The sequence below is a fragment of the Etheostoma cragini genome, chromosome 8 (genome assembly GCF_013103735.1).
Source record: "Etheostoma cragini isolate CJK2018 chromosome 8, CSU_Ecrag_1.0, whole genome shotgun sequence".
Taxonomy (NCBI): Eukaryota; Metazoa; Chordata; class Actinopteri; order Perciformes; family Percidae; genus Etheostoma; species Etheostoma cragini.
The window spans coordinates 12,928,685-12,949,686 of record NC_048414.1 but is presented as its reverse complement, the minus strand read 5'-3'; the positions used below and the strand labels follow the sequence as shown (position 1 = coordinate 12,949,686).

The following is a 21,002-nucleotide window of genomic DNA, read 5'->3' as shown; positions in this document are numbered from 1 at the left end:
AACACAACATGTTGTATAAAAGCACATTGCATGTCATCAACTTTTTAATGCGATTTTTACTGTACAGATTGTAAAATTATTGTACAAGACTTAATAAGGCAATATTTAATACTATTGTCAGGCTTGACACTGAAATGAACTGATGGTCCCAGTCTGCCTCCCATCTGCATCTCTGGCATCGATTCCTTGGCCTGTTGCTGGACAGGCTGCATGACAGGCTGCTACCCTCGCCCCCGCCCAGTCTCTCTCAGTGCCACCTTTCATCTTCCAGAAGAGCTAGTTGAACGGCTAACGTGACGTTACAACCGCAGTTTTGCGAGCAAAGCAGGGATTCAATACAGCTATGTCTGAGGAGTTTGAAGGAACGAGGACTTTGGAGGAACACCAGGTAAATTGTAACGGAGACGAACTGCTATTTTAACTGACGTCGGTTAGCCAGTGCTGCTACAGTGCTAGCACGTCGAATCTGGTATATTAGCATGCGGCTAGCAGCAAGCTATTTAGCTAGTAGCTACTCTTTGCCAATGTCATCAGCGATGCTGCCGCCAAGTAATTAGCTAGCTGATTAGCTCCTAGCGTTAATTGTCAAAGCAAAACAAAAATCCTGCTGTGTTGGCGGCCGGCGAGTGTCTACGGTAGCCATAATCACTGGTAAATTGATTGATAGCTTAGCTGAAATTGTTTACTGTTCTAACGTTAGCTAACTAAACATGCTAGCTAGTTAAGTTAATTTGCAGAATAAATGCTAGTGCAAACACCAGTTGGGAGTTTTCCCTCATGGCGACGCCATCATATTGTAAAAAAAAAAATGTTTTTGCTGTAATAGTTGTAACGGCTGCTGTCACATTATATTTCAGTTTCATCAATCAGTAATGTCGTATGCACTTTTCACAAAATGTTTTCGCTCCTCAAGTTAAGTAGAGCATTTTCCATGCAACCACTCTGTGCTCTTTCTGCAGGAAATGGAGGACAAAGTAATCAGTCCAGAGAAAGCGGAGGAGGCCAAACTGAAGGCCAGGTATCCTAACCTGGGAGCCAAGCCTGGAGGCTCAGACTTACTCAGGAAAAGACTTCAGAAGGGGGTGCGTTTTTTAATACCTAAACCTAGCTCCTCGTTTAATATCTATACCAGCCTTACAATGTTTTCACTTTATTTCTTCTCGTTTGTCCAGCCAAAGTATTTTGACTCCGGTGACTACAACATGGCCAAGGCAAAAATGAAGAATAAACAGTTGCCATCAGCACCAACGGAGAAGACTGAGATCACTGGGGGGCACATCCCAACACCTCAGGACCTGCCACAAAGAAAGACTTCAATCGTGGCCAGCAAACTGGCTGGTTGATGGTTTTACGTTTACTGTTTGGTTTTCATTCCAACCGCCACTTCATATCAACCTGCCGTTTACATTTCTGTTTATTTATCCCTTTAAATGTATTCTCTATGAACAAGTTATGCATCAAGCCAAATTCTTGAGAACAATTAGCAACTGTCAGGCACCGACTTGCCATTTATTTAAATCCAACAAAAAATAGAAGCTGAAACTGTTTCTCAAGATCCTAAAAAAAGACTAGTCATTGATTATACAATTATTATAAATATGAATGGAAATTAATGCTATCTTATTCTCACATAACATTTTCACTTTTAAGGATACATGCCGCCATACACATCGCCTGTCTAACAGCAGCCGAAGAGCCTGTGCAGAGTAATTGTGTTACACCATGCTGCTGATAATTGCAGATGAAAAATGGAGTTATGACTACAGACAGTTTGAATTGATGTATGTGTGAAGAATCTGTAATTTACAGATTTGCCTTTCAATTTGCAACAGTTTTGAGTATCCGTCTGCTCATATGGAGGCATGTCTGTTTAAATAGTGAAAAGTGACATAATCCTTGTTTTTTTTTCTAATCCTTAATTGTTGTGTCCCTTCCTCACTCTGTGAACCTGTTAAATTCTGTACTTCCAAAGTACTGAAGATTAGATTACATACACACACACACACTTTGTAGCCAGTTGTATTTTAATTAATTTTAGTGACATTGGTTTGCAAGGACTTGCTGCTGGTCTCCATGTCATCCTGACCTCTAAAATGGCCTTAAAAGTAATGAACCGTTGTTCCTCTTGAGCAATATTTGCTCCCTCAGTGAGAATCTTAGTTATAAATTGCCTGAAATGTCTATCACTGTCTGACTGGAATCACTTAGGATTTTATGGAAAGAAACTCCCATGACATGTCTGGAGTGTGCATGTACATTTACTGTGCAGTTGCACTGTGCCATTTGTTTGTAAATAAAATAGTTTTGCATAATATCTTAAGTACACTTTTTTTAATTAATTCTGTCCTTGAATTTATATGGTCAAATGTTACTTAAACTACCTGCACTAAGAAATAGCCCACTTTATGTTGTGCCTAAAGTAGAAACCAAAGAAGAATTAGAAGAAAAAAAATGCTTTTAACCATAGGTTGGTGAAGTATTCTAAAAATGTCAGAATCCTATACCCATTTGTGTATTTTCATTATTTTAGCCTATTTTTACAAAAATATTCACATTTTCCTGTTATTAAGGAACATTTGGTTAAGCCTTGCAATAATTACAACACACGGTGACAACAATGGATACTTGATTCATGGCAGAGTAAGTGAAATAAAACTTAAAATATAGAAGCCAGAGCAGTAAAAAATACATATGTAGCACGCACCCCTTTTATATATTGGATTAATGCTTTGACCAGTAACTACTATTTTATTGTGGAGGTAAACTACTTCAGGTGTGGACATGAGTCTAAACTCGAGCATGTAAGCCTTAGCCTGCCGAGTAGATGCTGTCAGAAATTTTTGTTTAAGTATATTTTTGAGTGAAATGTGATGTGGTGTAATTGAGTTTCACAAATGGAAGTTCTTAAGGGTCAGTACCTAAAAGCTGCAGTCTATTACAGTATAGAGCAGAACCCTGGTCATTTAAGGGAGAGGGAGGGAGGATGGTCATCTTACCCAGTATTTTAATTAAAAGGGGACCAATTAAACAAGAAACTGGTGATAATTTTAGTACTCAAGATAACCAGACCATGATGTAATGTGAAAAGGAAATTGGACATTAAAATGACAAATGGATATTGTGGAATTGCAATTTGAAAATGAGAAGTGAAATTTAAACGGCCTCATTTGAAATCCATTCAATAAGCGACTTTTTAGCTAACTAAATTACCCTCTGCTTTATGTTAGTGGACTGTAAGAATGTTTGTTCTCATCCTATTTGTAGTAGTTTCTTCATAATCTCATGATAAAGATTTATTGCATTAGTGCTTGGTTACAATTCTGCTGATCAACAATTCTTAAATCAAAATATATTTTTTGATAGCAATGTGTTTTTGTGATGAGGGCTGGTTGTTTTGATAATATGCAAATTGGGATTAACTATAAATAAGATTCAGCAAAGGTAGATACAGTCCTCTTACATGTGGTGGGATTTTCTATTCCCCAGTATCAATAATGCAGTCTTTTCGTTTTATGCCACTTTCTACTTCTGCCCCACAACCAGAAGGAACTATTTTACTTTTCACTACCTTCATCTGACATCTTTAGTTACTTAAAAAATAGGATTGTTGCATACAAAACAGGTTTATAAAACTTCTAATATAAACTACCCAACAATAGGCCTACTTAAGTGCAGATGAAATGATTAGACTATTGAACACTTATTTGATTGATTGAGAACTGTTTTAATCGTTTCCAGTGTCTACAATGGAAGGGTTTTTCATGAGTACTACTTTTACTTTAAGTAACATTTCCATGCAGGACTTTTACTTGTGATAGAGTATTTTTAAAGTGTGGTATTAGTACTTTTACTTAAGTAAAGGATCTGAATACTTTTTCCACAGGAATGTTCATACCACCTCAGCCTTCTCCTTCATGTTCTTCTCAGGTGAAGCCATAGACAGTTAGGTTTGGTTGTAACGAGTGCGTTGGCCGCTGGGAGGCACGCGAGACGCACGAGAGCAAAACGTGTCAGGGCAAGCGCAGCTGACAGACAGACAGACAACTGTTCTGACAGTAATGTTAGTTGAACTCTACTCCTGGGCACAGAACATCGAACCAGGGAGAGGAACTCAAAAGAGTTCACGTCTTCTACTCTGGGAGTTACTTAAATATTTCATCTTCTCTCTGCGGGCAGAGAAAGGTTTCTGAGGGCTCACGAGCGACTGACATGGCAACCTCTGAACTTTACGCCAAGGTAGGTATGAATTAGGGACCATTGTCCAGCTCATTCAACGGTTTTATCTAGCTAAAGTTATGCTAGTTCACTTGAATGTATCTTTCAAGAAAAGTTTATTCCTACAAGTCACTTAGAGGTGTTAACAGAACAGCTGGTTGCAACATGTGTTGCTTTTTTATTATCCGTCTGCTAAAGTAGCCTGCAACGTATCCATCCACATTATACGCATGACTGCTGTCGGCTGACTCCAAGTTAACTTTCCATTTTCCTGAGGTAGCCTACATGTCACTACAGTTTTGTTCTAGTTTTGTAAAAGACTGTGTTACTGTAATTGCAGTGGTTGAATGGCCCTGACTCGGTTTCTCTCTGTCCATCAGTATGCCCGTGTATGGCTGCCAGATGCAGAAGAAGTGTGGAAGTCAGCAGAGCTTGTCAAAGATTACACTCCTGGCGACCTGAAGCTGTCCCTGCAGCTGGATGATGGCAGGGTGAGACAGGCAAATGACACACACACACACACAGTCATACTCTGGGAGATTGGTGTGATGTTTTGTCAGAGAGCCATGTACATATTTCTCTGCAAAAACACTTGGCAATGGAGCCTCATAAATCTGTGTTCTGTGGGATTATTCTAGGTGGCTGTGGTGTTTGGTAAATGCACATAGATTCCCAGTCAAGACAAACACCTTGTGCCTCTGTATGCAAAACATTGAATACAAGACGCCAGTGTAATATACTGGGTTCAAAATAATGATGGAATGATGAAAATGCATGAACAATAAATTTTTCACTTAGTGCTGTTGCTACCTGCAGCTGTGATGTCAGGTTTGGGCATGCACTTCAGGTATGGAAATAAGGCCAAAGTATTATCATGAGTGAACATGAGCAAACCAAGCACAGTGGTTGCCAGTTAGCTTTAACATGAAGTACTGATGCTAAGACTGCGTTGCTTAACTGTCTGATTTCTCTTGTTTGTTGTCTGTTTTCCAGTGGTTGACCTAACGGTTTTTGCAGTTTTTCTTAAATGAAAGCAAATTACTATGGTTCTCATACTGTGAATACTTTCACCTAACTTCTGGTGACTTTTCTAGGAGGTGGAATACAAAATAGACCCTCGAACCAACAACCTGCCACCACTAAGAAACCCTAACATCCTGGTGGGGGAAAATGACCTCACAGCTCTCAGCTACCTGCACGAGCCTGCAGTGCTACACAACCTTAAAGTGCGCTTTACCGACTCCAAGTTAATTTACACATACTGTGGTAATGAGCTTCATCTCTTTTGACTCACACTATCACTGTCATTGTAGACTTTGGAGCCCAGCTCACTGTACACTCTATGATAATCTACTGTACATCATGCTGATTATTGTGGGCAGGCTGCTCTTAAAGTAACACACACTAAAATGTATTACATGAATTTGGGACAATGTACACAAAAAAACTACTTTCAAGATTCACAGTTCATTATTTTGAATCCATGTCAGATAACATTAGATAGGTTTAAGCTGTTTTTTATCTCTGTCTAACTGAGAATGTTTCTCCTTGTGGTATTTAGGAATTGTCCTGGTTGCCATTAATCCTTATGAGAGCCTGCCCATCTATGAATCAGACATCATCAATGCCTACAGTGGGCAAAACATGGGGGACATGGACCCCCATATATTTGCTGTAGCAGAGGAAGCATACAAACAGATGGCTAGGTCTTGTAACCTCCAAATGCATTTCATTTGACATTTAAAGCAAATTTAATATCAATTTCCTTTTATGCTGATACTCTAAATGTGTTTTAGCTGATATTTAACCTTTATGTCATCACATCTTTTTTTTTTACACAGAGATAATAGAAACCAGTCTATCATAGTGAGTGGTGAGTCAGGAGCTGGCAAAACTGTCTCCGCTAAGTACGCTATGCGTTACTTTGCCACAGTCAGCTGCTCCTCTGATGAGGCCAGTGTTGAGGAGAGAGTTCTTGCCTCCAGCCCCATCATGGAGGTAAAATTTAACACTGCAGGATAATAAGACAAAATTCTATGACAGGTTACTGAGAGCCTTTTGCGTGTTTCTTTTAGGCTTTTGGGAATGCCAAGACAACAAGGAATGACAACAGCAGTCGATTTGGGAAGTACATTGAGATTGGGTTTGATATGAAGCATTGTATAACTGGGGCTAACATGAGAACCTACTTACTGGAAAAGTCTAGAGTTGTATTTCAGGTAAGTTTCATTGGTATGGTTTTAACTCACATGTCTTTAGGTGACTACTTTCAGTGTTTGAATGTGGTCCTTCCATCTCCTGTATTCCTCACAGTTAATTGATTTAAAATACTCAAACATGTGTATATCTGAGCAAGGTAATACCAAATAACATAAACAACACTAAATTTAGCCTGCCCAGCCCTTGACTCAGAAAAATAGTAACATAATGGGTACACTAAGCAACTGTCAACTATTTTTTGAGAGAAAACTTGATGATCTCAGCTTAAGTCTGGGTTTGGCAATGTGCTTGAGGTAAATAGATTTACAATAGAGGTATCTGTTTTACTGAAAGTGATTGCGGTTGTTGTTTAATTTACTTGGCTTTCATTTTACATGTCTTTGGGCTACTTTTAGGCCCACAATGAAAGGAACTACCACATATTCTACCAGCTGTGTGCCTCTTCACATTTACCAGAGTTCAAAGCCTTTGATTTAGGTATGAGAGTCACTAAAATATAATTTTAGCAGGATTTAGTAGAAGAAAAAAAAACAAACAACTTTAACTTATCTGTTAAGTTCAATATTTAATATGATTAATGTTTGAAGGTTGCGCAGATGACTTCCACTGTACTAACCAGGGTCAGAGCCCAGTCATCGATGGAGTGGATGATGCCAAAGAGATGTGCAATACCAGGAGGGCTTTCTCCCTGTTAGGTGAGTGCTAATTGCATTTCAATAAGGTTTGCAATTACATCATGTTTTATGGACAGGATTGTACATTATTTTTTGTTTTGTTTTCGGATGTCCTTACACAATTGATCATTATTCATTGTATTATTGTTCTGTTTTTATTGTAGGAATTGGTGAAAGTGATCAAATGGCAATTTACCAAATTTTGGCAGCCATTCTCCATCTTAGCAATGTGGAGGTGAAAGATCAGTCAGCAGACAGATGCAGCATCTCGGTAAACACTGATTACCCCTGAAATAAAATAAGAGCATTTTGGCTAGTATAATTGGTTCATTTTATGTCCGGATGTTGGATTGAAGATTTGCAGATCTGTACCTGTAGATCATTATTGTTAATGTATTTCCAGGCAGACAATGTCCACCTGATGGTGTTTTGTGAGTTGATGGGGGTCCCCTGTGAAGAAATGGCCCACTGGTTATGTCACAGGAAACTCAAGACAACTACAGAAACCTATGTCAAGTCTGTCTCCAAAATGAATGCAGTCAATGGCCGAGATGCCCTCGCCAAACACATCTATGCTGGACTCTTCAGCTGGATTGTGGCCAGTATTAATAATGCCTTAAAGTCTGCAGCAAAACAGCACTCCTTCATTGGTGTACTCGACATTTACGGGTAAGTTTTCATCTCCAGGGGCCTCATTTATCAAGATTGCGTAGAAAATGTTCTAAATTCTGTCTTATGAAATAAATGTAGTATTTGCTTCAGTTTAAAGATCCACATTTATCAAACATGCGCAAGCCAATCATACGCACATCAGTAAGTAATCAATCTTGATAAATCCCACTTATTCTTAATGACTATGCTCATTCACGATTAAGTAATTTGCATTCAGAAACGCCTCCAATTAATGGTATAACCACATCCCTTTATTATCCATGTGAATGTGTTTTTTTCCCTCACAGCAATAAAGGCCAAAAAGCAATAAAGAGGAACTTCTTAAAAACCAAAATGGAGATACTGGTAGATAAGGTTGAATCTAACCTTCAAATATTGTTTGGTACAGTCAATGCAGGAGCATATAAAAACAAAAGAAAAAATGCTGCATGGGAGAATGTCACGAATATCATAACCCAAATTGAACAGTACCTTTTTGGGGAAGCGCCCCCTACTTAGAAGCCACTCTGTGCCTTTGTCAAGCAGATCAGCACGATCTTTGAGCAAGTCTCCCCATAATGTAAGATAAGCCATTGCAGGATATTTCAAACATTTGTCACAGCAGTCTTTTTATAGGGTTTGACACCAATTAGGCAACTTGTCCATTTAAAATTAGACAAATGACCCCAAAAATTAATGATTGATTAATCTAATAAAAGGATACAGGACAAATGTGGATGCTGGTTGTGTTCTGCATACTATGATACTCTTGAAATGCTTTTTATTTGTACTTTTACTATTCCACCACTAGATTCTGTTTGTAAGCATGGCCAGAGCTGTGCTTTTGTTTTTACACATTCCTAAGTGTAAGTTGGTTAAAAAAACCACTTTGCTTTGCAATGTTCTTACGTAATACATACGCACACGTCTGTGCGTATGCACGGTTGATGAATGAGAACCCAGGTTTGTGGGTTTTCCAGGTATTGTTTACTGGATGGCCAGACATGTTTTAATTTAAGCATGTATGATTCTTCAGGTTTGAAACATTTGAGGTCAACAGCTTTGAACAGTTTTGCATCAATTATGCCAATGAGAAGCTTCAACAACAGTTCAACCTGGTATGTGTCTTTTCTTGCTTAACATGTTCATTTTGTAGTCAAAACATACATATAAATCATTTCCAGCTATCCCTCCCTGCAGCATGTCTTCAAACTGGAGCAAGAGGAGTACATGAAAGAGGAGATTCCCTGGACATTGATTGACTTTGATGACAACCAGCCATGTATAGATCTCATTGAAGCCAAGCTGGGTGTTCTGGACCTTCTGGATGAAGAGTGCAAGGTAAAATGCCAGTTTTATTTAATTTTGTTCCATTCAGCTACTTTCCACAGGAGGACTCTCCACCATGATCTATTTGGAGGTTATGACTAAGGCCATGAGTAACTGATGTGTCAGCTCTTCCTGTTTCAATAGATGCCCAAAGGCTCGGATGACACGTGGGCCCAGAAACTGTACAACACCCTGCTGAAGAAGCAGAATGCTTACTTTGATAAACCCAGGTTATCAAACAGAGCTTTCATCATCCTCCACTTTGCAGATAAGGTATAATACAACTCTGTGTCTCATGCTGAGGCATTACAACTCAGTGGTCAGCAGACTCATGTTTTCTAAGAGCAAGTGTGAAATTGTAATTAATTCTCTCTGCAAAGTCTCAAAGAATGACAAGCCTTCACTACAAATGTTTGATGATTCTAGATTATCTTTATTAGAGCAGTACTATTCACTCCACTTCAAATTTTGAATGATGTAGATGACGCTTTAGTGAAAGAACACTGTGTGACCTGATCCTTTGTGCCTAGGTGGAGTACCAGTGTGAGGGTTTCCTGGAGAAAAACAAGGACACAGTCAATGAGGAGCAGATAAATGTTCTAAAAAAGAGCAAGGTGAAATGGTTTATAAAAAGTTATTCATATTTGCACTTCATAGTGCTTTCTAATTGTTTTTTTTTGGAGGTCAAAACCTCCTCAACTAAAAGCAAATACGTATATACGTATATTTTGTGTTGCAAGTCCCTCGGCCTAGAATTGTTCAACCACAACTATTGGAGGAAATACACCCACTTTTGAATTTCCTATTGAATACACTGCCATCTACTGTTCAATAATATTGACTTTGTATTTTGTTGCTTTGATATCTGAAAAAAATATCTTTTCAGGTTGTTTGGTTGCTGAAGCTATTTGAAGATGATGAGAAGGCAACAAGTTCTACCAACAAGCGTGCTAGTGTCACTGGAAGGACTGGTCAGACTCAAAGGGATAATAAGAAGACTGTTGGGCTGCAGGTGAGAGCATGAAGAGCAGGAGACATGACATTTGATTGTGTGGGAACGTGCATGACTAAAACCTATTTTGTGGAGAAGTTATGGAAAATTATAATTAAATGAAAGGTTTCCTCAGCTGGTCTGAATGAAGTGCCTGCTATGAAGTAACTGATATCTGACAGTTAAACCAAATTTTCAAGCACATTTTTATAATTCAAATAATTCCAAAGTCATCAAGGATTTTTTGTTGTCTTTTTACTCAGTTTCGACAGTCTCTACATTTGCTCATGGACACACTAAATGCTACAACTCCTCACTACGTACGCTGCATCAAGCCAAATGACCACAAATCTCCATTCATGTGAGGCTGATTTCACTCTTCATATGATTATCTGCACAAGCACATATGAAGTAGTAGGCCACTCCTTTTTGTAAAACTTGTTTGTATTTTATCTTTTACAAAGTATGGATCCTGTGAGGGCAGTCCAACAGCTTCGAGCATGTGGCATCCTTGAAACAATCCGGATATCAGCAGCAGGCTTCCCATCAAGGTAACATATCAACAACAGCATCTAGTACAGAGCACAGGGCCATGGGCAGTTTATATGTTTACAGACCTCTCCAAATTGTCTAATTATTGCAGATGGACCTATCAGGAATTTTTTAGTCGTTATCGGGTCCTCATGATGCAAAAGGATGTGCTTCTTGACAGAAAACAAACCTGCAAAAATCTCCTAGAAAAACTTATAAAGGTATGTCTGCAATGTACAACAGCACTCCCATGATGTCAGTAACAAAATAAATGTAACTTGCACAGAAACATTACACATCATACTTGCTAATGTACATTCTGTTTTCTTCCTAGAACCAAGATAAGTATAAGTTTGGCAAAACCAAGATCTTCTTCAGGGCTGGTCAGGTGGCTTACCTGGAGAAGCTGCGTTCTGACAAGTTGCGTAGGGCTTGTGTCCGCATCCAGAAGACTATCCGCTGCTGGCTGGCCCGCAAAAAGTACCTGAGGATGAGGGAATCTGCTATTACCATACAGAGACATGTACGAGGTCACCAGGCACGCTGGTGAGTGGAAATGTCAAACCACAACAGAATAAGAAGTTGAAAGATCTATCAAATTCTAGCTGGTATGGCATATTTCTTATATGTTTTTTCAACAGTTATGTTACGTTTCTGCGAAGAACCAGAGCAGCTATTATCATTCAGCGAAACGTGCGTATGTGGGTGACCAGGAGATGCTACCAGCAAAAGCGCTCTGCAGCTATCACTATTCAGTCCATCTTGAGGGCCTACATGGCTAGAAAGCAGTACAATAAGGTAATGCCATTCTTGATGCTTGAGGATGATACCAATATGTTTATATATATATATATATATAAAATATAATTTCCCACTTGTAAAGTCATCTTTACTGAAAGGTTTATAGTCAAAATTTGATTTCACAAACATAATTCCAGAAGGCAATATCAACGTCAGCCTTGATTAACCTACCTGTTAAGTATTTATAAGTCTGTTTTCTGGAGCTTGAAATGGATTTTTCTCTACCCATAGCAGAACTTAATAGTTGCATATTACCACAACCGTACTGGATTTAATAGGTCCCACCAAGACCAAGAATGAGTGCCTTTTGAATAGAATATGGAAAGGTTCCCCGCTCAAAGGAAACACAGATGTGCCAGGTTCCATTACCGTTGATTGTTGAGGCAGTGAAACCTTGTAACAACAGTACGCCAGATTTTTTGCACTTCCTAAACCTTTATCACTGTTGAGGATTCGTAATCATTAAGTTGTGAATAAAGACCGACAATATTAATACTGGCCTTCTTTACTTTGTTTACACTTTGAAATGGAATGTTTTCAACAGTAGGTAATTTAATGGCTCTCTAACAGCTTGCCATTCACATACACTGCTACAAGGAACCTATTACATTTTATACGTTTCCTTGACTGCAACATGAAATAAATTGACACATTTTGAATGTTTATGCTTAAAACTATTGCAATTTATTTTCAATTTTTTCTAAAATGTTGTACACGTGGCCCCTGGAACTTCCAACTCACGTCTTGCACTCAACTGTCATTACCATTTCACTTATAAAGTTGACATTCAATATTCATCTTTTTCCACAGTTGATGTTTGAACAAAAAGCTGTTGTCATCCAGAAATGGGTGAAACGCTGGCTGGCTAGACAGCGTTTCAGACGCACCGTGGCTGCCATCGTCGTGCTGCAGAGCTGTGTACGTCGAATTAAGGCCAAGAAGGAATTGAAGAAGCTGAAAGTGGAGGCGCGCTCTGTGGAGCGCTTCAAGAAGCTCAACGTTGGCATGGAGAACAAGATTATGCAGTTGCAGCACAAGATAAATGAGCAGGTGGGTATTGTGGGAGTATGTGTCTCTATGTACTTTTTTTGTTTGGTAGTTATTTACCTTGGAATGTACCATAAAAAAACCACACTGTAGCTGGAGAAACATTGGGTCATTGGGAGTTGTCGTATCACATGCACCGCATGTGTGTTTCTCCCCCTGCAGCATAAAGAGAACAGAGAGCTCAGTGAGAGGCTAAATGCTGTGGAGAAGACCCAGAATATGGAGAGAGAAAAACAGAGCAGAGAGATCGAAAGCCTTCGTAGATCAGAACAGGAGGCCAAAGCCAAGGCAGTGACAGTTCCTTCTCTGCTGGAGAAGCTCTCCTTCCTTCAACACGAGCTGGAAAACACTCGCAGAGAGAAAGAAGACCTTGAAGTGCAGACTAAGGTATACAAGGACGAGACACAACAGGTAGGCCTACTTCATCTGGATTTATTCAACTTGACTCCTCTGCAACTTCACTAGAATTTTCTACGCAGTTCTCTTTTTTTAAATATCTGGAAAGGTAATTGATAGGATTGATGACATTGCATTGGTGAAGATACATTAGTGCCCTTGATGACATTTAGTTAAAATCATCACACTCCTAAACTATTATGTTCCACTGTGTGAATTCCCCCCAGGGTTTCTCACCAATCTGCTGATCTTTCATGGCTCAAATTGTGTTTCCATTAATTTGTGGCCTTTTGTAAATTGTTTATATATGTACAATTATGCGAGGCAGGCATTTGGATCTACGGCTGGCTGTGTACTCCCATCACTTTCTGTTGCTTTAAGATGATAACACAGACTGTAATTTATTGTGATTTTTAAGTTTACTTGACCAAAATGTTCTGGAAAAAAAAGCAAACATTGGAGCTGCAAAAGGACTGTATGAAATGCCAAATAAAAACTTGTAATCTTTGCCCCTTTGGGATTTTATGAATTTTCTTTGCTCCATTTTTGTTGGTTTCTAGAACCGGAGAAGCCAAGTTAAATGGGAATAAAGACAAAGATTACATTATTTTACCCACTCTCACTATCAGGTGGTAGCAGCCCTTAATATGGAGAACAGCTTGTTGAACAGCGAGAAAGATGAGCTGAACAAACTAATCCTGGAACAAGCTCATCAGTTAACAGGTAATGAACAGTTCACCTCAACCCCCCCTACAGTCCTTAAGCAATTGCTGCATTTAGAATGAATAAAAAACAACTTTTTGTTTTAGATATTAAAACCTACGTTGAGAATGCAGAACAGCTGGAAAAGGACTTAATTGAAGAGCGCACTCGCTACCAAAGTCTGTTGAGTGAAAACCTGCATCTGGAGGAGCGGCACAGAGACCTGAAGGAAGAGATGAATCTCAGCATTGTGAGGAACACTTCATTTAGCGTCACATTGTTGACATTGCAACAGCAGTTTTCATTTGATTCATCATAATTTGTGGATTCCAGCAACATAGCAATTTCAAGAGGGTGTCACAAACTAGAATAATTTAAACTAAACAACTAAACAACTTTTTACAAGGTGACAGTAGTTTACAGAGATACAGAAACCAGTCACCTGGACTAACATATAACAAGTGAAATGTTCATACAACGTCAGTGTATAAATTATACGTGACATTATGATGGGACAAGTTTAGGCCTTGCTACTTCCTTCTGTAATGTGTTTTTTCTCCACACCCAACCAGAGTTCAAGAAAATGTGGTCACAAGAGGACAGACTCCAGCTACAGCAGCAATTCCTCTGAGTTTAGTCAGAGCTTAGGCTCTACTGAGGGAGAAGACTGCTCCATACAAACAGAGGTAATGTGGAAAACTACACAATATCATGGTGCAGTGTCCTATCAGTAAAGTTATACATATACACAGAGGTGTCAAAATTATTTACATTCAATACACACGTAGAAGTATAAATACTAGGATATAAAAATATTCAACTCAAGCTTTTTACTCAAGTAAAAGTGTAAAAAGTACTGGTTTCAAAACTACTTAAAGTATGAAGTAAAAATAATGTAAGAGAAACATTTTTTTAGTTCATGGTACTTGGGTGCGCAGAGCTTGCAGCAAATTTGAATGGAGTTGTTTTTGCATACAACCAATTTGAAAAATTGGTTATTACACAAAGTAATTACATTTGAAAAATAGCCTCATTCCTCCTATTAAGTGTAGAAAGTACAGATAATTGCGTGATACAATTTTGCGTGATACGGCATATACAGGTCCAAAATGTATCTTTTTGAGTATGAAACGTTCACTCCCTGTATGCTTAAAGCTGTCTGTAAAACACCTGTATTTTCAATAAAACAATAGCAGCTGTGGTGTGAACACCGTAGAGCTTAGATTGGGCCCCAAAAAATCAAGTCCAACCCTGCCTGAGCCCGTGCACGTTGTTTTTGAGCCCGGCCCGACACATTAACTGTAATTATGAACCCGAGCCCAATTTAAACCCAACAACTTTTTAATACATGAGCCCTTAACACTGACGTTCTCAACTACAATTCCAAGTTGTTTGAACTACAGAAATCTGTTAAGAATTATCTTAATGAATGTAATGCATTTAAACTGCCTTTTGTTTATTCTGAATAAAATGGATTACAAATGGATGCGAATGAAGAAAGGTAAAAAATAAAACTCGACCTTAGCTCCCTCAGCCGAATAATGTGGGTAACAAATCATGGCAGCAACATAATCAAACCCCTGGAATCATATAGGAGACTTTTATGTCTCGATCACCTAATTAATATGTCCTTTGCCATGGTCTACATGCCGACGCACTGGCCGACAACGCGCCGTATATAGGAGAGACCCTATGTGCTGCTAAAGGACTAGCGAGATATCAAAGACAGCTACAGATGGGGGAGACCCGATTTATCACAGTTTATCCCACCTTACAATCAAGTCAGTGCAGGACATATACCCAGAGTTACAGGAGAAGTTGTAGAGGCATAGCTTTCTCCCCACGCAAGTAGGCTAATAAAGTATTAGTAGTTATTAAATAATAAAGCATCAAATGATTGATCGGCCAAAGGATAGTGGTGGGAAATATTAGGTAGAGAATCTAAATTCCAAAGCACAACGGGTTAACAAATGCTAGTTTTCATTTTGGAAAAATTGGTGTGACCTACAATGAACAGCTGCATATCTGACGTGTCAGTTGTAATATCAGTGATTAAATCACTGTGAATAGTTACATTACAAGTAGTTACAAAACACTGGACACTTATTCCTTGACAGAGCTGCGGGGAGATTTTTTTCTCCAGCCTTGTCTGTGTTCTAATCCTATTAGTGCAGCATTCTAGGTAGTTTGTGAAGAGATTCATCAACCAGCCTGCTGTGTTTTGTTAGGATGAGACCCAGGCAACGGTGGACCTGCCGGTCCTTCTGAAACTCCAGAGAAGAGTGAAGGAACTGGAGCAGGAAAAACGGTCACTAAGGCAGCAGCTGGATAACAGAGAAGATGCCCAACAAGAAAAAGCAGAAGTATGGACGGAAACACCGGTTTTGTTCCTTATTTGTGAAATTACTAAATAGACAGAAGGGTTGTGTATGAAATAAGTCATTAGTTCTGTTTTGGTTGAATGGTTGGTATTTACATTATGTGTATATTGTTCCTTTGTGAAAAAGGAGGCGGAGGAGCAGAGAACTGTTGGCAGAGCGGAGCTGGACTTGGAGACACTGAAGGTACATGTATTGGGATCCAAGCAAGATCTCTTCCAACATCCTGAAAGAAGATGTCCTAAAAGATTAATCCCATTAATAAACCCTAAAACATTCTGTTTTCTAATGTAACGGCAAATAGAGGCAAAAAGTATGTTGTGGATGTTTAGAATAGTTTATGTTTCTCTAAATGTCTTAGCGACAAGAACTGGAGGCTGAGAACAAGAGGCTGAAGCAGGATCTAAACCAGCTGCGGAAGTCTCTGACCAATGAGAACAGTGAACTGGCGCCCCCTACTCCTGGCTCTCTGCCCTACAACATACTGCTGGATCATCTCAGTTCTTCCAATGAAGAGCTGGAGATGCGAAAAGAGGAAGTGCTGCTCCTCCGGTCACATATGGTCCGCCAAGAGGCCCTTAAACACAGGGTGAGAAAGTAAATTACATTGTTACAATTACTACATTCATAGTCTTTTATTCAGTATTTTTGCATTTAATGCAACAAACATCTGACTATATTGAACTATAATCTATCCTGTATGAACTGTCCTCTAGGACTCTGTGCTCGGGGAAGGTGTGAAATTAGATCTAAGTGAAATTCCCTCATTTCAAGATGTTGACAAGTAAGACATGTGGCTCCCATTCCACTTTAAATCCATCAGGTGGTACAGTTCAGTGTTACTCAAATTCTGTGATGCTGCTCCTCAGGTCCACTAGCATCCACACAATGAATGAAGATGGAGAGCTGTGGCTTGCTTATGAAGGCTTGAAAGAGACCAATAGGTGATGAAATAATATTCTGTTGATGGTTAGTGCATTTAAGCCCCGACCACGCCTCATGGAATTGAATACTATCCCTCCATCTTCCAGACTTCTGGAGGGCCAGATGCAGGAGCAGGAGCGTGTTCACAATGAGGAGTACAGGAAGCTGCGTGAGGAGGTGAAGAAGTTGAAGGCTGATAAGGAGCAACAGCAGAAGTTGCTGGCCCAGAGCCTCCTCTTGCCTGAAGATGCTCGAATTGATGCAAGCCTGAAGCACGAGATCACACTGCTCACCAACGACAACCTGGTGGGTCTGCTCACTGGTCTGAATGTCTTACTCTGCCTTTATATCAATTATTACAACTGTGTGATTATATTTTCACAATGCAGAGTTCCTTAATAGTTAAACAGTTAAATGTCTCTCTCTCTAATGGATCTGTAATTGATAGGGCCCTCTTTTAGTTTACTTTTTCCAAATGGGATTCAATGTATTGTTCTTTAAGGAAACATTGTGATGTTGCATGTATACACAGTAATATAAAAACCCCACAAAAGAGTTAGATACATGTTTATATGATTTAAGACTTTCCGCGGGACAAAAAGAATTCCACAGTGTTAAAAATGAACACTGCAGGGAAGTTTGCCCTCACACTAATCTAGTTTGTATACATTTTTTAGGAACTCATGAAACAGCAAGAGCAACAAGACAAAACCATGCGCAAGTTAAAAAAACAACTTAAACTTTACATGAAAAAAGTTGAAGATTTTGAAGGTAATCACATAACATTGACCGTGTTTATACATTTTCCTAAATGACTTTTGTACAACAACCCCTCAAATTGTGTCTCTGTTGTATTCAGCGAGTGCTCAGCAAAAGAATACAGCTCCTGTGACGAGCACTCCTGTGATGAGCGCTCCTGTCAGAGCGGTGAATATCACCCGCAAGGAGAAAGAGTACCGAGGCATGTTGGAGTACAGGAAGGGTGACGAGAGCCGCTTACTTAAGAATCTGGTCGCAGGTGTGTTAAACCTGTTTTGCCCATGCGAGTCATTTTCTGATCTGGATTTTAGAATTGCATGCAAATGTTTTTCATTGATCTGGGACACATTATTTAGTTATTTTGCTTTGAATTGTTGTAATCTTCTCAGATCTGAAGACTCGTGGTGTAGCAGTCAGCTTTATTCCCGGCCTTCCGGCTTACATCATCTTCATGTGTGTACGATATGCAGACAATGTGAATGATGATCAGAGAGTCAGCACTCTGCTCAATTCCACCATCACCAGCATCAAGGGGGTCATTAAGGTGTAGTATATAACTTTTAATTATGTATAAAGAAAGTGACTGATGCTTTTATTAAAAATTAATCTTACACTGTTTCTATAGAGGAGAGGAAAGGATTTTGAAGCAGTGTCTTTCTGGCTGTCCAACACATGCCGATTAATGCACTGTCTAAAGCAGTATAGTGGAGATGAGGTAAGCCTGAGGAAGCTTTGATGCCAGAGTTACCTTTACAGCTGAACATGTTCCTCAACTAACCCTGGGTGTCTGTACAACCTCTTTATGCTGTAGGCCTTCACAACGCACAACACTGCTAAGCAAAATGAGCAGTGCCTAGCCAACTTTGAACTGTCAGAGTACCAGCAGGTTTTTGGTGATCTAGCCATTCAAATTTACCGCCAGCTCATCAAATGCATGGAGGACATTCTACAGCCCCTGATTGGTGAGGAGCCATAATCTCACCATACATAATAACCAAATGTGTTGTTTTCCTGACCATAAATGAACCACATGAAATGTATTTTTCCTCAATTTGTTTCTTGTGCGTAGTGGCAAGCATGCTGGAGCATGAGACAGTCCAGGGTGTTTTGGGGTCCAAACCCACAGGCCTGAGGAAGAGAAGCACCAGTTTCCCAGAGCCGGCTGTTACAGTGGAAGTCCTGCTGCAGCGTCTTAGCCTCTTCTACACCACCATGAGTCAGCACGGGATGGACTTGGACCTCATTAAACAGGTGGTCAAGCAGCAGTTTTACATCATCTGCGCGGTCACACTCAACCACCTGCTGCTGCGGAAGGACATGTGCTCCTGGAGTAAAGGCCTGCAGATCAGGTATGGCATAGAATGGCCTTTGGCCTGTTATTATTGTTTATGCAGTGAAATTAGAGAAGCCGAAGAATTTAGATTGAGGTGTGTAAAACTTGTGGGCAGAGCCTCACGGAGCGTAAACTTAAGAGGAGCTGGTAACTTCCAGTTTATGTGAAGTGATATATCAGAATGTGTACCACTTTTATGTTCTATCATCAAATATGAATTCATCTTAATTTGCTAGGCTAAAAATCTGAATGAATTGCCATTTTGTTGTACTTAATTCATATATAAAATATTTGATTTGAAGGTAATGTTCAAGTCTTTTTGGCTTGGTTATAAGGATGCACAGATATATTTACACATGCAGGGTCTCTTACTCTGGTGTCACAGAACAGATTGGACCTTGCTAAACAGTACCTTGGTTCAGTCGGAATTGTTTGTCCAATGTCTCTTGCTTCAGGTACAATGTTTGGCAGTTGGAAGAATGGCTGGCAGAGAGGGAGCTTGCAGACTGCGGTGCCAAGGAGACTCTGGAGCCTCTTGTACAAGCTGCACAGCTTCTACAGATCAAGAAGAAGACTGAAGCAGATGCACAAACTATTTGCACAATGTGTTCTGCCCTCACCACAGCACAGGTCCATCATCAGTAAATGTTCTGCCTCCTTAATCTGTAGACATGATATGCCGCGCCTGCTTTTATCATTGTGTGTTTCTCGTTGCAGATTGTAAAAGTGTTGACCTTGTACACCCCAGTGATTGAGTTTGAAGAGCGAGTGCCGACCACTTTCATCACAACTATTAAAGTGAGTAGAGGAAGTGTGGGCAAGAATGCAGGGTTCTTTTATAATTAGTCTTGTATTTAATACTGCTTGTTTTTTGCTGTGTCCGCATTTTTTATTTTAAGGTTGTTGGTTGTTGTTTTTTTACATTTTAGAGCCTTTTAAAAGACAGAGTTGAGTCATCCGCTTTGATGATGGATGCCAAGAAGATCTTTTCCATCACCCTCCCCTTCACACCCTCCTCTGTGGCGCTGGAGACCATCCAGATCCCTGCGAGCCTCAATCTGGGCTTCCTTGCCCGCATCTAGACCTCGAGTTCTGACACCTGATCTTGTTTACAAGAGTAAAAACACCTAAGACTGTTTTTCGCTAATGTTTCCACCAGTTGTAATGTTTTCACTATCACTGATTATTGCAGTACTCCAGCAGAATGGGGATACATTGTTTAGATGTGTCTTTGTATTAGCTTTTTTAGCACTGCCTAGCCAAAGAGTAATAACTGTATGATTGGTAAATTTGCAACAACTAAAAAGAAATTTGACTTTTCACATTATAACATCTGCAAGTGATAAATATCATGGTAACTATTAATATACGCGTTATCTTATTTTTAATGGATAGCTATGTTAAAATATTGATGTGCATCTGATCTAAATGTTGGAAATGTCTCAAGATGAAATTCAGTTTTATTTCTGTAACTTAAAAACTACTACCAGGTGATGGTATTTATGTCTGTACAAGGCAATGGAACAGAAAAGTATTTGAATATGTATTTAACCAGTCTTTGTTGTTGCTTATAAAGGCTGGCTTTTCAGTAAAATGGTTGGAAGTGTTTAAAATAGTTTCACTACCTCACGAGGTGTTGTGGATCTAGGAAATATTTCAGAGCGAGTATTCTCTTTCTTGACACTGACACACTCACTGTTGTAATAGTTCATAGTTATAAGGTATAGATTTGGACTTTGCAGTAGATATCCTTCATGGAACACATTTACTTAAATAGGGATGTGCATTCTAATCCTCATCTGTTCGAAAAGAGAGCTGTAGGATTGAGATTGGAAGATTTACAAAACTCGACTTTTTAAATCCCTGATGTGAAAAAGTTTAGGGATCTAGGATTTTAAAATATAAGTGTGTAGACTGATGTTACTAACTCTTGCCTTCCAGTCTAAGTAATTTCTGATTTTTACACGATTACCATGCTATATGCTGCCAGAGGATGTTACTTTTTCTCGTGCCATGTTCATTATATTCTATTTGCAAATGCTGAACATATG

At 39.3% G+C, this 21,002-nt stretch overlaps 2 protein-coding genes across 3 annotated transcripts; both read left to right on the top strand.

The window, feature by feature from the left end:
* The first annotated feature begins 118 nt into the window (after nucleotides 1–118).
* On the top strand, nucleotides 119–2,328 carry arpp19b (cAMP-regulated phosphoprotein 19b). The gene is made up of 3 exons (XM_034880155.1): nucleotides 119–388; nucleotides 960–1,082; nucleotides 1,173–2,328. Exons 1-3 carry the CDS (start codon nucleotides 344–346, stop codon nucleotides 1,341–1,343), a joined length of 339 nt encoding a protein of 112 aa, XP_034736046.1. The 5' UTR covers nucleotides 119–343; the 3' UTR covers nucleotides 1,344–2,328.
* Nucleotides 2,329–4,038: 1,710 nt separating this feature from the next.
* Nucleotides 4,039–20,085, top strand: LOC117949612 (unconventional myosin-Va-like). 2 transcript variants are annotated; one of them, XM_034880027.1, is made up of 40 exons: nucleotides 4,039–4,236; nucleotides 4,596–4,706; nucleotides 5,310–5,481; nucleotides 5,777–5,921; nucleotides 6,057–6,213; nucleotides 6,291–6,434; nucleotides 6,831–6,912; nucleotides 7,023–7,130; nucleotides 7,274–7,380; nucleotides 7,513–7,778; nucleotides 8,797–8,878; nucleotides 8,961–9,101; nucleotides 9,234–9,362; nucleotides 9,620–9,703; nucleotides 9,976–10,101; nucleotides 10,344–10,441; nucleotides 10,545–10,631; nucleotides 10,724–10,832; nucleotides 10,946–11,157; nucleotides 11,253–11,409; nucleotides 12,223–12,462; nucleotides 12,622–12,870; nucleotides 13,485–13,578; nucleotides 13,665–13,807; nucleotides 14,130–14,243; nucleotides 15,786–15,914; nucleotides 16,065–16,121; nucleotides 16,297–16,524; nucleotides 16,652–16,719; nucleotides 16,805–16,879; nucleotides 16,967–17,165; nucleotides 17,537–17,630; nucleotides 17,719–17,877; nucleotides 18,008–18,162; nucleotides 18,244–18,333; nucleotides 18,430–18,580; nucleotides 18,688–18,967; nucleotides 19,407–19,581; nucleotides 19,669–19,749; nucleotides 19,881–20,085. In XM_034880027.1, the coding sequence occupies exons 1-40, from the start codon at nucleotides 4,210–4,212 to the stop codon at nucleotides 20,031–20,033; spliced, it is 5,478 nt and encodes a 1,825-aa protein (XP_034735918.1). In that variant the 5' UTR covers nucleotides 4,039–4,209; the 3' UTR covers nucleotides 20,034–20,085. The 2 variants fall into 2 exon arrangements, with proteins under 2 accessions (XP_034735918.1, XP_034735916.1); XM_034880025.1 differs by having other exon boundaries at nucleotides 15,786–15,920.
* Nucleotides 20,086–21,002: the final 917 nt, after the last annotated feature.